The 17715-nt window shown below is 36.0% G+C and overlaps 1 protein-coding gene across 1 annotated transcript in view; it reads right to left on the reverse strand.

The window, feature by feature from the left end:
- Positions 1-17715, reverse strand: part of CRPPA (CDP-L-ribitol pyrophosphorylase A) — a 292423-nt gene that overhangs the window by 180836 nt on the left and 93872 nt on the right. The window contains exon 6 of the mRNA XM_028117376.2: positions 14922-14967. Coding sequence (XP_027973177.2) covers positions 14922-14967 — 46 coding nt within the window. The remainder of the gene's footprint in view (positions 1-14921; positions 14968-17715) is intronic.

Here is a 17715-nt window from a genome sequence, read left to right on the forward strand (position 1 = left end):
TTATTCTAAAGTCTTTTACAGGAAATAGGTATCATATATAGATTTTTTTAAGTTTATGAATAAGGCCAAAAACTAACAATGTATATACTTATCTTTTGAAGTTTCTCTTATTGTCCTTGAACGTTGGACCTCTTGGTATAAATGCAATCTATGGGCTTCCTTCAAGGATTAGAAAACACATATAAATTTGGGGTTTTCCCATTGAACTTCAGCAAAACAGTAATATGAAAATTTTCTAACATGTGCACCCTTTTCACCACATTAAAGACCCAATGACACATTAAGAGGGCCAAGGAATATCTAGACATATGCCTGCAATTAATAATCAACAAGGATTCAGGGTGCCTGGGTGGCTCAGTCATGAGTTTCCACTCAGGTCATGATCTCAGGGTCCTAGGATTGAGCACCATGTTGAGCTCTGTGCTTCCGGGCAGAGTCTGCTTGTCCCTCTCCCTCCCTCTCTGCTCCTCCCCTGGCTAACAAATAAATAAAATCTATAATAATAAAAAAAAGAGTAATCAGTAATGACTCAACAATGCTCAGGACGGTGTATTTTACAAGAAGGTTTCAAACATCGAGTAGAGGCAAACCTAAATAGTAGGTTAGTTCCACCACCAAGTGGGCAAAAAATCCAGGCAGCCTTGTTTTCTTAGAAACATCTAACAACATGACTTCATCAAGGCTCATTATTCAGTACACTGACCTACTCAGCCAAAATTTTAGTGTTCTTAGATAAATAAGCAACTGTATCAAATCCAACACTATTCACATCCAATAGATGTTTCCAGCCCTAATCCATTCATAATGAGGTCATCTTCCATTCACTTGTTTAGTTCCTTCAATCAACAGCCAGTCTGAGAGTATTTTCTGTCTCACAACAAGGATTTTAAAATAGTATTAAATAGACTCACCACTTCTGAGCCCCGAGGTCCCTGTCTCAGTTTAATAGATAGTAAGAGGCCTCAGGTTTCCCTAAACATCTTAATAGAGGAAACTATTAGAACAGAGAAGGGGGCAGCATATGGTCAATAAAGAAAAAAAAAACCAACAAGCCAGGTCTAGAGGACAAGGGGACAACAGGGTTGGTACAGAGAGACATGCAAAAGACACAACACATACACACTTTAAAAGGTCAAAATGGTCTTCAGAGAAGTTACCTCTACTGACTGTACATGTTTTTACTGGAGGGCAATGGTAATGGTACATAGGCAGATTTTTTTTTCAAGATTTGTTATATCAGATATTCACATTTTTAAGTGACTCATTGAATACAGGATGAAGTTTTTTACCTTACAACTCCAAGTAAGGAGCAGACATGTGACATCTTATCTGTTGCACATGTTTTTACATGTAACATATTACTATTTTCCAAGTAAATGATGCAATACATATATATATTCTTTTTCAAAGTATATATTCTGAATTAAGAGAAATGTGAAGGAAATGCAATTTTTAAAGTCTAATGACTCACCAGGATATTTACAAAATGTATTATTGCTTTAAGCATAAACATCTTATTTGGAGTTTTTATTGTTTTATATTCTACCTACATCAGAGTCAAGTATAACTGGCTAGCTTTTGTCTTATCAAGTCTTATTTAGCTAATTGCTTAATAACTCACTGTGACCTTAGAAGTTTTTGAACATGACAGATTTATTTCCCTGTGTTTTAATTAGCATCTAATGACAAATAAAAGAAATTATAAAACTAAAGTGACCTTTACTTTCTCTAATCTTCACCCAAATATTTAACTTTCCAATTTACATTTTTTACAGGAAGATTCCAAGGAAACCAAACTGCTATTAAATCATATTGCAACCTTCCTGTTCTAACTAAAGCTTGACGCAAATGTTCTTACAGATTCACGTAAGATACAGTCACAGTATTATTTTCAAGACAGTGAAGAACAAAAACTATTATGTACAAAGAAGTTATGGTATTAATGTGAAAGTGTGGAAAATGAAGAATCACAGTCAAAAGCCAGATACATCAAAAATTACAGTTTCTATGTAAATCTTAGTTGTCACACTGCATTGTCCAAAAAAGCATGGTTAATGACATAAATGGTGCCATCACTGGGTATATAACAAGAAAAACCTGATGAAGACATACCACAGATGCAGAACATTGTCCAGTTACAGATGGAGAAAACCTGATTTAAAGTTTCTCATTCTTTCAATTTGATTAAAAAGATTAAAAATATATTGCACTTAAACTACCATGATATTAAGTATAAATATTAAAGGATCACAAAAATATTAAGGCATTAGTTTCTTCATATGAATAAAACACATACTATCACAATGAGTCTTCCTAATTCTTACTAGCACTAAATCAATTTTATTCACATGTGATTTTATTTTATTCCTTTCAGTCAGAGCCAATTTACAAGTATATTCAGCTACTTTCAATGTATAAGCACAAAATGATTCAAATGCTTACCTACTGGTTTGATTTTCTAAAACACTGTATGAAACAAACAAACAAAAAAGCAGCCATATGGGGATTTGTACCTTACCTGTTCAAAAATGCTTAACAATAAAAGAATTGCCTTTTTATCAGTCATGTTGAAAAAATGTTTCAACATTTTTCAACTCAGAATAAATTCTAAGTTTCTGAATCAATAGATGTTGTATTTGAGAAATCAACATCAATTAAATTAACAAATGGAAAACATTACATAATGACTGGGAAAACATGATTTTTTTATGTGAACATTAACTATTTTTAACTACTATTAACTAAAGTCATTTAAAAATTATTTTCTGTTTTCACTATTTTATTTTTCCATGTTTAAATAAACAACCATATGACAAGAGGCATCATGAGACTTTTTTATAGCATAAGCTTACTTGGGTTTGTACAATTATAACCCAGAAAGCATAAAACACTTTTTTAAACAGTCTTTAGCCACAAAATTAAATATATTAAAAGATTAGATGAAGACGGTAGAAAATAAATGCAATCTCTTATTTTAAAATTCCATGGGGTTTTTTTTCTATGAAAATTTTAGAATACTGGTTCTTTTGCCAACATGGGGTCTGTCAGCATATTAAGTTTTGGTTGGGACTGTAGGTCATATGTAAATCTAGATAAAATATGTTACCACTGGCATCTGTTAGTACTTAAATGGTTTGGGTACGTCTGAGCAAGCAGAGGCAGCTCAGTGGGAGGGGTGGGCTCAACCAGCTTGTGTGTCCAAAGTAAAAAACTTCTTTGTTACATCGCTGTTTATAAACATCCTGTAACTTCATTATCTTGTTGAGCTTATTAATCACGCTACTCTCTAGAAAAGTTTGTTTTAAATTTCACTCACAGAGGCCTATAATAGTTAAAATAACAAAGAAAAATGCCAGATCCAACTCTTTACCTCAGAGAAAGCAGTAGTAAAATGCTGTTTTGAATCCCCATAGTAATTGGTTTGGAAAGCAAGAGGGGACCAATTTTGTGACTTCTGGCAACCAGTAGAGCTTAAAGCCTGGAGTTTTAAAGGTCAGCCAATGTGGTCGGGATAGAGCCCTGAGGGCATTGAGCTGTTCTTAAGGAAAAGGCAAACCAACAATCCATGGATAGACAGCTTATAAATAGCAATGTGAAGAGCACCTGGAGCACACAGTAGGGAGGTTATGTGCTCATCTCAGAGCACTTCCCAGAGAGGCAGTGTTCAGTGACAGACCCCTCCAGGAACAAAGGAACTAGCAGGCACCATCTCCCTCTCCCATTCCTCAGCACAAGCATAGGGCCACCTGCAGGAACTAACACAGCATCTACACCTAACTTGCTTACACCAAGCCCTAACTCCCCTGTGCTTCAGTGGAACTACTCTTCCCATTCTTACTTGCCTCAATCCCAGCACAGTGGGCCCCCTCCCCCAGAAGGCCAGCCTAATCCCTGCTCAGACCGCATCTCCCAAATCAGTGAGGTTCCAGCACTGGTGGTGACAGGTCTCATCACAGGCAGACAAGAGCCCACCTACTTAAAATACACCACGTTCAGGCCAGGGACCAAACCCTACCCATAGCAGACAAAGAGAGCCTCTGCAGACAACTGGAATGGAGGATAAAGCAGCCAGGACAAAACAGCCAAGTGCACATAACATACATTGGAGACACTCCTAGAAACACCAAGCCCTGGGGAACAGGAAACACCGAACAGAAGGGCACTACAGAACTTCTTCTTCCTAAGGTCATTATCCTCAAGAACAGGAGATACAGCTGATTTTCCTAAAATAGAGAAACAGGCAAAGAGACTTAGACAAAATGAGAAGACAGAAATATTTATTCCAAATGAAAGAACAAAGTAAGGCCATGGCCAGAGATCCAAGTGAAACAGATATGTCACACGCTTGATGAAGTATTTAAAGCAAGGATTGTAAGGATTCTCATTAGACTTGAGAAAAACAGTGGAAAACATAAGTGAGACCCTTAAAGAGATAAGGAATAACATAGCAGAGATAAAGGACTCAATACATGAAAGGAACAAATTAATGAACTAGAAGACAGAGTAATGGAAAGTAATCAAGCTGAACAAAATAGAATGAAAAGAATTATACAACATGAGAATAGACTTATGGAACTCAGTGACTCCATTAACCATAGTAACATCCGTATTACCAGAGTCCAAGAAGAAAAGGAGAATAAGGGGCAGAATAATTATTTGAAGAAATAATAGCTGAAAACTTCCTTAAACTGGGGAAGGTAACAGATATCCAGATGCAGGACGTACAGATAACTGCCAACAAAATCAACAAAAGCAGATCCACACCAAGACATATTGTAATTAAATTGGCACAATGTAATGATAAAGAAAATATTTTAAAGCAGCAAGACAAAAGACAGTAACATACAAGGGAAAAGGCATAAGGCGACCAGGGAATTTTTCAGCAGAAACTTTCCAATCCAGAAGGGAGTAGCATGATATATTCAAAATGCGGAATGGGAAAACTGCACCCGAGAATACTCTATCCAGCAAGGCTATCATTCAGAAGAAAAATAAAGAGTTTCCCAGACAAAGCACAATTAAATGAGCTTATGATCACTAAACCATTCCTGTAAGAAATATTAAAGGGAACTCTTTGAAGGGAAGGAGAAACCAGAAGTAACAGTATGAAGGTAGGAAACACAAAAGCAGTAAAAATGAGTATTTCTGTAAAAAAACTCAGACAAGAAATTCACAAAATAAAAGGATGTAAAATATGACAACGTGTACCTAAAACATGGGGAGGAAAGGAGTAAAGAATGGTTTCAAACTTAAGCAACCATCAACTTAACATAGACTGCTATATGCAGGACCGATTATATACAAATCTAATGGTAACCATATATCAAAAACTACTAATAAATATGCAAAGGATATAGAGAAAGAAATCCAAATAGATCATTAAAGAAAATCAACATACCATGAAAGAAAGACAAGGAAGAATCAGAGAAAATCCTTAGGAACAACCACAAAACACAAGTAATAAAATGGAAATGAATACATATCTATCAATAATTACTTTGAATGTAAATGGACTAAACGCTCCAATCAAAAGACACAAAGATGGATTAAAATAACAAGACCCATGGATATGCTACCTATGAGAGACTCACTTTAGACCGCAAATGATACAACACTGTAACAGACAGAAAAGACTTTAAAATGAAGACTCTTATGACGGAGAAGGACACCATCTAATAAAGGAAACAATCCAACAAGAAGATCTAACAATTGTAAATATTTATGCACCCACCAAAGGAGCACCCAAATAATAAAACAGTTAATAATAACAAACATAAAGGAACAAATCAATAATAATACAATAATACCAGGGAACTTTAACACCTCATTGACATCCATGGACAGGTCATCCAAACAGAAAACTAACAAGTAAATAATGGCTTTGAATGACACACTGAACAGATGGATTTAATAGATATATTCAGAACACTGCATCCTAAAACAGAATACACATTCAAGTGCACATGGAACATTTTCCAGACTAGATCACATATTAGGCCACAAAACAAGCCTCCACAAATTCAAGAAGATTGAAGTCACACCATGCGTCTTTTCTGAACACAGTGCTAGGAAACTAGAAGTTAACCACAAGAAAAAATTCTGGAAAGACCACCAATACATGAAGGTTAAATAACAAGCTACTAAACAATGAATGGGTCAACCAGGAAATAAAAGAAGAAATTAAAAAGAACATGGCAACAAGTGAAAATGAAAACACAATGGTCCAAAACCTTGGGGATGCAGGAGAAACAGTTCTAAGAGAGAAGTATATAGCATTACAGGCCTACCTCAAGAAGCGAGAACAATCTCAAAAAGCCTAAGCTTCCACTGAAAGAACCTAGGAAAAAAGAACAAACAAAACCTAAAACCAGCAGAAGGAAGGAAATAATAAAGTTTAGAGCAAAAATAAATGATATAGAACCTAAAAAAAAAAACAAAACAGATCAATAAAGCCAAGAGCTGTTTCTTAGAAAAAAATTAATAAAATTGGTAATTCTCTAGCCAGACTTATCAAAAAAAAGACTAAAATGTCACAAATGAGCAGAAAAATACCACAGAAATATGAACAATTACAAGAGAATATTATAAAAATCTATCTGCCAACAAATTGGACAACCAGGAAGAAATGGAAAAATTCCTAGAAACATATAAACTACCAAAACTGAAAAAGAAAGAAATAGAAAATTCGAACAGACTGATAACCAGCAAAGAAATTCAGTCAGTACCAAAAAACTCCCAAGAAACAAAAGTCCAGGACCAGATGGCTTCACAAATTCTACCAAACATTTAAAGAAGATTTAATACCTATTCTTCTCAAACTGTTCAAACAGAAAAGGAAGGAAAACTTTTTAATTCAGTCTATGAGGCCAGCATTATCTTGATACCAAAGCAGATAAAGAAACCACTAAAAAAAGAAGTATAGGCCAATATCCCTGATGAACATAGAAACAAAAATTGTCAGCAAAATGGTAGCAAAGAATCCAGCAATACATTAAAAAAATTATTCGCCATGATCAAGTGGTATTTATTCCTGTGTTGCGAAGGTGGTTTCATAATCACAGATCAATCAATGTGATACATCACATCAATAGGAGAAAGGATTAGAACCCTATAATCATTTCAATAGATGCTGAAAAAACATTTGACAAACTACAACATCCATTTATAATAAAAACCCTAAAAAAATAGGCTTAGAGGGAACATACCTCAACATAATAAAGCCATTTATGAAAAACCCAAGCCAATATCATCCTTTTTTTTTTTGAGATTTATTTATTTAGGGGCGCCTGGGTGGCTCAGTCGTTAAGCATCTGCCTTCGGCTCAGGTCACGATCCCAGAGTCCTGGGATTGAGCCCTGCATCGGGCTCCTTGTTCAATGGGAAGCCTGCTTCTCCTTCTCCCACTCCCCCTGCTTGTGTTCCCTCTCTCTCTCTGTGTCTCTCTCTGTAAAACGGATAAATAAAATCTTAAAAAAAAAAATTTATTTATTTATTTGACACAAAGAGAGACAGAGAGAGCACAGCAGGGGGAGCAGTAGAGGGAGAAAGAGAAGCAGGCTCTCAGCTGAGCAGGGAGCCCGATGCGAGGCTCAATCCCAGGGCCTCAAGATCATGACCTGAGCCGAAGGCAGATGCTTAAATGACTGAGCCACCAGGTGCCCTGCCCGTATCATCCTTAATGGTGAAAAACTGAGTTTTCCCCTAACATTGGGAATAAGACAAGGATGTCCACTCTCACCACTTTTATTCCACATAGTACCGGAAGTCTTAACCACAGCAACCAGACAAAAAAAGAAATAAAAGGAATCCAAATTGGTAAGGAAGAAGTAAAACTTTCACTATTTGCAGATGACATGGTACTGTATATACAGAAAACCCTAAAAATTCCACACAAAAAAACTGCTAGAACTGAAAAATGAATTCAGTAAAGTTACAGGATACAAAAGCAATGTACAAAACTCTGCTGCATTTCTATACACCAATAATGAAGCAGCACAAAGATAATTTTTTTAAAAGGCAATTTATAATTCCACCCCAAATAATAAGATATCTAGGAATAAACCTAACCAAAGAAGGGAAAGATCTATACTCTGAAAACTGTAAAACACTGATAAAAGAAATTCAAGATGACACAAATGGAATGACATTCCATGTTCATGGGTTGGAAGAGCAAATATTGTTAAAATGTCTACATTACCCAAGGCAATCTACATATTTAATGCAATCCCTATCAAAATACCAAGAGCAATTTTCACAGAGCTGGAACAAACAATCCTAAAATGTGTATGGAACCACAAAAGACCCCAAATAGCCAAAGCAATCTTGAAAAAGAAAAGCAAAGATGGAAGTATCACAATTCCAACTTCAAGTTGTAGTCATCAAAGCAGTATGGTAGTGGCACAAAAAAGAGACACATACAGCAACAGAACAGAAAACCCAGAAATAAACCCATGACTACATGGTCAATTAATCTTCAACAGAGCAGGAGAGAATATCCAATGAGGAAAGGACAGTCTCTTCAACAAATCATGTTTGGAAAACTGGACAGCAACATGCAAAAGAATGAAACCTGACCACTTTCTTACACCATACACAAAAATAAATTCAAAATGGATCACAGACATAAATGTGAGACCTGAAACCATAAAAATCCTAGAAGAAAACACAGGCACTAACCTCTTTGACACTGGCTGTAGCAACATTTTTCTGGGCATATTCTCCTGAGGCAGGGGAAACAAAAGCAAAAATAAACTATTGGGACTTAATCAAGATAAAATGCTTCTGCACAGCAAGGAAAACAATCAACCAAACTAAAAGTCAACCTAAAGAATGGAAGAAGATATTTGCAAATGACATATCTGATAAAGAGTGAGTATGCAAAATATATAAAGAACTTACTAAGAAAAAACCCAAAAAATAATCCAATTAAAAAATGGGCAAAAGACATGAACATACAGTTCTCCAAAAGAGACATCCAGATAGCCAGCCAATAGACACATGAAAAGATGCTCAATATTGCTCATCATTAGGAAAATGCAAATCAAAGCCACAATGAGGTATCACCTCACATCTGTCAGAATGGCTAAAATCAACAACACAAGAAACAACAAGTGTTGGCAAGGATATGGAGAAAGGGGAACCCCTCTTGCCCTGTTGGTGGGAATGCAAACTGGTGCAGCCACACTGGAAAACAGTATGGAGGTTCTTCAAAAGTTAAAAATCAAAGTACCCTATGATTCAGCAATGGCGCTACTGGGTATTTACTCAAAGAGTCTAAAAACATTAATCCAAAAAGATACATGCACACCTATGTTTACAACAGTATTACCTACAATAGGCAAACTATGGAAAAAGCCCAAGTGTCCATCCATTGATGAATGCATAAAGATGTAGTATATATACAATAGAATGTTACTTAGCCATAAAAAGAATGAAATCTTGCCATTTGCAAGGACATGGACGGAGCTAGGCAGTATAATGCTAACTGAAATAAGACAGAGAAAGACAAATGCCATATGATTTCACTCATATGTAGAATTTAAGAACCAAAACAAATGAACAAAGGCAGAAAGTATGAGATAAACCAAGAAACAGACTTTTAATTATAGAGAACTGTGGTTACTCGCAGGGAGGGGGATGCAGGGATAGGCGAAGTAAGTGATGAGGATTAAGGAGCACACCTGTGATGAGCACAAGATGGTGTATGGAGGTGCTGAATCCCTCTATTGTACACCCGAAACTAATATTACACTGTAACTTAACTGGAATTTGAAACTTAAAAAAAAAATGCTGTTTTACCTCATAGTTAATTTGCGATTAACTGTACCTTCTCCAATGCAGACAACTGTGTGAATATAAGACTACTTTATATACGCATTTCCTATTATCAGATACTTCACTATAGATGGAAAACCATATAAATATACTGATGCTAAAATAAATTAAGCTTCAAAATGAGACATCTAAAAACACAAAAAGAGAAGTCAGATTTTGACACTTGTTGGATACCACAATTTGGGGACTTTAGTCAAAAGCTTGCCTAAAGTTAGTTACATCAAAATTCCCATACTAAACAAAAGATATGGACTTGGAGGAACATTAAGATTCATCAAACATACATGCCGTTCCAGTGACAAGTAAATTTGCGAGAACAAAAGGCACATGCAAGACATTTATCAAGGAAATGCTTTGTAGAGTCTTAAAATATCAAAACAAGAAAATACTTTCATGAGAATATAATTTGTTGACCAGCACTACTTGGCATTCAAGTGAAAAAGCAACTCAGAAAGGACCACTTACAGAATATGAAGCACTCAGATCACAGTAGGAAAAAAAGCTTTATCCTGGTAAAGGAAAAACTGCTATGGCTGGATAAGCCTTCAACTACCAGAATTAACAAAGAAGAAAACTAAACAGTAACCAACCCATCATTCTGAATCTATGATTTTGAGTTTTCATTGTTGCTCATTCTCTAGGCATGTCCAGAAATCTGCGAGGTCAGTATTATGTTTCTCCCACACTCTCTAGAAGATTATACCATGTGTTTAGCACAGCACCATATGAGAAGACATCCCGTCACAACTGTGTGCTCACTCTTCAGCGGGCTAGCTGCAGAGAGAGCTTTAAGCCAACAGAATCAGAGCTGGGTAGGCTGAACTTCACCAACCACTGGCTGTACTGACTAGAAGAGCACTAACGGGTCTAGCATCCAGCACAGCAGTCAGCTTGAGTAGCTTAGGACTCAGAGGTGCCAAGCAGCCATGTCCCAGAGTGAAGTCAGGCTTCAAGACAAGAGAGACCTGGGTTTAAATTGTGCATCTTGCTCTTACTGTAGGACCAAGAGAAAAGTAATGAATCTAAACCACAGTTTACCCATCTTCAAAATGAGAGTAGTATTATGTCTGTTACAACATTATAGTAAAAAGATGAGGGTAACCTATTTAAAACAACTGGTATATCAGGGAAATTCAAATCAAAACCACACTGAGATACCACCTTATACCAGTTAAATGGCAAAAATGGACAAGGCAAGAAACAAATGTTGGAGAGGTTGTGGAGAAAGGGGAACCCTCTTACACTGTTGGTGGGAAGGCAAGTTGGTACAGCCACTTTGGAAAACAGTGTGGCGGTTCCTCAAAAAACTAAAAATAGAGCTACCCTATGACCCAGCAATTGCACTCCTGGGTATTTACCCCAAAGACACAGATGGAGTGAAAAGAAGGGCCATATGCACCCCAATGCTCATAGCAGCAATGTCCGCAATAGCCAAACTGTGGAAAGAGCCGAGATGCCCTTCAACAGATGAATGGATAAAGAAGATGTGGTCCATATATACAATGGAATATTACTCAGCCATCAGAAAGGATGAACACCTAACTTTTACATCAACATGGATGGGACTGGAGGAGATTATACTAAGTGAAATAAGTCAAGCAGAGAAAGTCAATTATCATATGGTTCACTTATTTGTGGAACATAAGGAATAGCAGGGAGGACACTAGGAGGAGGAAGGGAGAAATGAGGGGCGGGGGAACCGGAGGGGGACATGAACCATGAGAGACTATGGACTCCGAGAAACAAACTGAGGGTTCTAGAGGGGAGGGGGTGGGGGGATGGGTGAGCCTGGTGATGGGTATTGGCATGGAGCACTGGGTGTTATATGAAAACAATGGATCGTGGAACACTACATCAAAAATTCATGATGTATTGTATGGTGACTAGCATAAAATAATAAAATAAAATTTAAAAAAAGAATTGTCTGAAGAAAACTAAAAAAAAAATTTTTTCTTTAAATAAATAAAACAACTGGCATGAATGCCATGTGCTCCCAATCCTGGTTTTAAACTTTGACAAAAGTATATATATCCAATTTTACATCACCTTTGAGAAAAAAATTTATATAATATAGGAATAGGTACATTGGGTCACAATATGTGTCTCTTAGGAATAGGTAAAGTGGTGTCGTGGGAGAAAAGAGCCACCTCTCCCCATAAGTTAAATTTTTTTCAATTCTAAGGAAAATAATGCAGCTGTACACTACAACATACAACTACATTCAATTAAACTCAATGTTAGATACTACAAAAAACAAAAACAAAAGAAAGAACAAGAGGACATCCTCTCAACTTCACTGAATCAATCTAAAAGAGGTTCACACCAAGTTACGGGCAACGCTGAAATCCAAATAGAAAATTTATTAATTGTTTTCGTATATAAATTTGGTGGTAAAATCAGACCTAAACTTGGACTAGAGGTTCTACAGTCTTTATTCCTGCACTAAATGCAAACATTCATGCATTATAATTTTCATTATGTTGCAAGGTCCTTAATCCCACTGGTGATGTGACTTAATATGTTATGTACTGCACTAACTTCTGAAAATATAAATATTCCAAATTTCAAAACACATATAGGTCAAGGATTTCAGAGAAGGCAATCTAAACAATCTCTGCTTAAGGAAAAAAAAGAGGTAACTACCAAAGACAGAAACTTGCAGTTAAGAATTTATTTTGTATCCTTCTTAAATCAGTAATTGCTTAGAACCCTTGATGATCCAATAATATGGACACAGTGACATGACCTACGTCATTAAGTTCTTGGAGAAGCACGAGATGATAAACATAACCCAATGTCTGACACAAAGTACCCAATAAATACTGTGTTACAGTAGTGCCTAGAAAAATACTTTGAACATTTACTAGGAACAGGCAAACTGGTAAATACCTAGCTCAAACAATCTGCTATATATATTTTATTTTGTAATTTAATTTTAAAAAATCCAAGGGTGTTCATTTGCCTATGCCAAGTGTTCTTTCTCCTATCAGGCCTCAGAGATAGCATTAGTGCAAATCACAGAGGCAGGTAGCAATCCCAGGTAAGCAAACAAGCATTTGGAGCTGATAAAGCACTGTGAGAGCCCTTAATGCAATAAAAATATTACCTAAAAAGAAAGGAGCTGTGAAATACTGAAGAGCGGCCTAGAGAAATGTTTCCAAAATTTAACGTACAAACTCATCAGCCAGAGTTTTGCCTAAAATGCATCTTCTGATTTAATGTGGTGGGGCCACACATCCTGCATTCAGTTTCTCAGGTAATCACCATGCTGTTTATCTAGAGGCCCACAGTGAGGGTGGGAAGGCCCCAGAGGAGTGGCCCTCCAAGTATATGATCAACATCACAGTCTCCTGAGAAGTTATTAGAAATGCAAACCCTAGAGCATAAAGAAATTTTTGGAGATGACTGACCAGCCATTTATATCCAGTCAGATTACTTTCCCTGATAATAAAAGAATACTTTTTAAATGCTTAAAAATAAAAATGGCACACTAAAACATGTTACAGAAGAAAAACAGTTCCTCTCTGTATACAATTTCCAAAACTATAGTCGTTACAATTATAGTTAAAATGCAGGCTTTTATTTTATAAGAAGCCTGCTCTAATAAATTGTAGGCAAATATAACGTGCGCAATTCTCAGCAGGAGCCCTTACCAACTACTCACAAAATAGGTCATGTCCATTGTACCTAGGTAACAAAGGTATGACTGTGTATGGAAACCAGACTAGTTTTCTATTTCCCTCTGCTGAGAACGTAACCAACCACATCATGGTTTAGCCAACTTCTCCACAGTCATGTTTACTCAATGCCTCGCTGATGTGTAAATACATGTCAATATTTTGATTTATAGCTACTATAGATGATCTGTTTACATACACAGATACACAAATGTATAAATTATGGTACATTAATGGTTTGCAACACAATATTCTTGAAGGACAAAAACCTTGAGGATAGACTACAAATATACAATGTCATGACCAGAGAAAAGATTTCAGTTTTGTGAATGTGAAGCCAATTGATTATTCAAACTTTGGGGGGAAACCTATTTAACAAATTGACACATTCAGAGTTCAGACTCAACATTTTCTTCAACTTCCAAGTCTGAATTGCAAGTTCACCTCTCAGTCAAAACCTGAGCACACAGATCTACCCTTCATCTATTTCAAAGATGTCAGTAACAGATTGTGAAGCCCCATACTTGGTTCAGGATCGACGCTGTAATTTTTGCCAGGACCACAAGTTTTAACAGTGTTTCTGAAGTCACATCAATGGGGAACGGAGGGAGGGAGGGACGAGTGCTTCTGGCATCTAGTGAATATAGGCCAGGCACACTGCTCAACAATGTACAATGGAGAAAACAGTCTCTGCTACAAAGAATTACCTGGACTAAAATACCAAGGGTGCTGAGGTTCAGAAACCCTAACTGAAATGATGGAGGCTGCAAAAATAGGCAATCACTGTCCCCTGTGCATCATTACATTCCTAGTACAGTGTTAAGCACAATGACAAATATTTGTTGATTATCACAAACTACCTCTGTGTAGCTGTGAGGCCTAGAGATGGAAAACAATGATAAAGGGGTTATTACACATGTACTATGTAAATTACAAAACAAAATTGCAATCATTGTCAAGACTGAAAAGGAATTTAACATATCATCTAGTCTTATTTCTATATATGGGGGAAAAATACCTTCATATGAAAGATGCTATATCATGTACTGATATGGCAGTGTCATGGGGGGGGTGTGACAAGGCCTTTTAGTAAAAATAAGTATCTTAAGTTTATTAAAATCAGTTTTTACTTCTAATAGTGTCAGTGTCCCATACTTTTCATAAATTAAGTATTTCCTTTATAAAAATTAAAACCAATGTGACATAACTAATAAGTGACATTTCACAAGCAGGAAACGCAAAATGTAATTATTTTCCAAAAAAAAAAAAAAAAAAAAACAAATCACAGACCTCTGTGGCCTGCAGGCATTTATACTTCTGAGAATTCTGGGATTTAAAATGTCATGAGAAATTCTGAACTGGCTTGCATTTGTGAAACACAGGAACTGACAGTCACAAGGCCAAACATACCCTTAATAATCGATTCCGCTGCATACAGATCTCGTTTGTAGGTCACCTAAAGGACAAACAAACCTCATTAGACTTAACAGAGTAGGAAGGAATGTGAGAGCAATAAAATTATGCCCCAAAGGAAATGACTTATTTTGGAGAAACTATAAACACATAGTACTGACAATTTCTAAATTATAACAACATTAGCAAGTTCAGATACATTCTATTTCTGCAAATTGCTGAATATTAGTTTTTGGATCTGTAAATTGAGATATTTTGTGGCCATGGTTATCAAACTCTTATTAATATAAGTATTATTTCATAGATAATGTGGTAGTGTTTAAATAAAAGTACTAGCACTACTAGTTATTACTGTTTAATAGTAAAGTTTTATGTTGTAAGGGAGGAAGAAAAAGTATGTGTAACAAAAATCACTAAATCACATTTTCAGTTAAAATGAGATAATTCTCAAAGATTAATTCACATCAAGAGGGACTTCCTTCCAAATTGAAGGAAGTAGGTATCTTTATGTAGATAAGGTTCACCTTTCAAGTTTTTTATTAATACAGGGATCCGACAGGGACTAGAGGATACCTTCATGTACGTAAGAACAATCATTATCTTTCATGAAGATCATGCATCCTCCTTCTAATTGTAACCTGCCATAGTCCTAGGGCAGATATTTCCCACAACATATCCCGTGAGCCCAAGTACAGAATGCGTCACGTGTTTGGCAATGCAGAATCAGTTATGTCAGAAATGAAAAACCTAAAAAATAATGCGTTGTATTAATAAGTACTATAAGTTTAGGAGTTGGTTCATCATTAAAGTGCCAAGATGATTATGATGAAAGTGGTCTAAAAACCCACTTTCAAAGTACTTACCAAGTGAGTACATTTCTGTGCCTTATAATTCATATTTTTTCCCTTCAGACTATCTCATAACTAGACTTATACAAAAACTTTGTTCTGCTCAAGTTGCTCAGGGCACTTCTACCCAAAATTAGATTCCCCTGCTATGCCTTTATCCTGACTGGTAAATGGCTGGTGCAAAACATTACTCTACAATCGACAATTCAAGTACTACCTAACATGTAAGACAGAAAATTGGGGCGCCTGGGTGGCTCAGTCAGTTAAGCATCTGACTCTTGGTTTCGGCTCAGGTCATGATATCAGGGTCATGAGATCAAGCTGCCCCCTACGCCCCCGTTGGGCTCTGCCTTCAGGGCAGAGTCTGCTTAAGACTCTCTGGATCTCTCTCTCCCTCTGCCCCTCCCCACTCCCATGCTCTAATAAATAAATCTTAAAAAAAAATTAGATAGAAAATTGCTTGAGCCTTCAACTAAACTATTGAAGTCACATATGACATTGTTATATGATTGACAAAACAAGTATATGCCAACCAAAACTAGTACTATAGTTACTGATCCACAATGAAATTCCAGTATCTGGACAGAAAATAGAAAACAGACATTTAAAGGTCCATGCTATGTATTTCACCAAATTAAACAATATACCGATCTCATTCATTCATTCCACACATATTTATGAAATAACTACTCTGTTCTAGGTCCTGTTCTAAGTTTGGGGGATAAAGCAATGAAAAGAATAAATAAAATTCCTTAATCTGTGGAAACAGTATTTTCGTAGAAAAATTTTCTTGTAAAAATTCCAAAGTTTTTCTTCTGTTTGCTCAAAAACCCAAAGTTAACTAGATCACTGAAATCAGGCTTCAATACTTGTTAACTCAAATGAGAAAACAGTGTTTTTCTTTAATAATTTTCTGCTGTACGGGGGTAAACTCAGAACTGAAATAAGGAGAGGCCTAATTACTGTTATTCATTTTGTAATCCTTCTGGCTTTGAGGAATGAAACTGCATTCAAAATCACAATAGAGCAACTGTGAAAGTAACTTCTACTTTCTTTGTCCAAAGATATCTTAATGATGAATTTTTTTAAGTTAAGGAAAAATTGGTCTCAACTCCTAAAATCCCTTTTCTAGCATTCCTGCAAGACTAAACAGTTTTACATTGCAATCACTCTTGGTTAAGATACCTATTTGAATCAACTAAAGGTCCTTTCTCCACTATTATTAAATGATTAACTGTATAATCAGGAAAAACTACTAAAGTTCCTTCTGTCTAATTTTCCTTGTAGGTTGTGGATACCTACTACACACAGATTAAAGTTTTTTATTGTTTACTAATATCTTCCACATAAAGCCTTATTTAATACTTCAACCCACTTCTTACCAAACACGGATTTAAGAAAAATTAAGTACAAATGTTTCTCGCAAACTGGTAAAGTACTGCATTTAAAAATAGATTTTTTTCCTAATTGAAACAGTTAACGTACTTCAAAGGGAACAGTACTGGAAAATGTTGCAATTCTGAACTGATGAGTTAACTTTTTCTGTCAAACTTTTACAGTAATATGGGTTGCCCTTTCCTTGTTTTAATTTTCAAAAGTTTATTAAATCAGTTTGAAGTTGATTTCCTTCTGTCAGTGTGATCTGTAGTTTTCCTTGGACCTTGCACAATACATTATGAAAATTTGTTACTTAAAAAAAAATTCAACCCTTTAGTGATGGAAGAGAGCCCTCAATCCTCTGACTCACTTATTTTCATATTGCTCAGTAGAGGCTCAGAAGCCATCTCAAGGCCAGTGCTCAGGGCCCCACATTTGCCCCTCACCTAGTTAAGGTCAATTTTTGTCTTTTTTCTTTGCGCTTCTGTGTAATAGTTCATCTGAGTCAAGTGTGCAACTAAAAGAAAATAATATTCAATACAAGAGAAACCTGAAACTCAGAGCCA

Source organism: Eumetopias jubatus, unplaced genomic scaffold (assembly GCF_037043125.1).
Source record: "Eumetopias jubatus isolate StellerSeaLion01/CBP00866 unplaced genomic scaffold, mEumJub1_p1.0 scaffold_14, whole genome shotgun sequence".
NCBI classification, from domain to species: domain Eukaryota; kingdom Metazoa; phylum Chordata; class Mammalia; order Carnivora; family Otariidae; genus Eumetopias; species Eumetopias jubatus.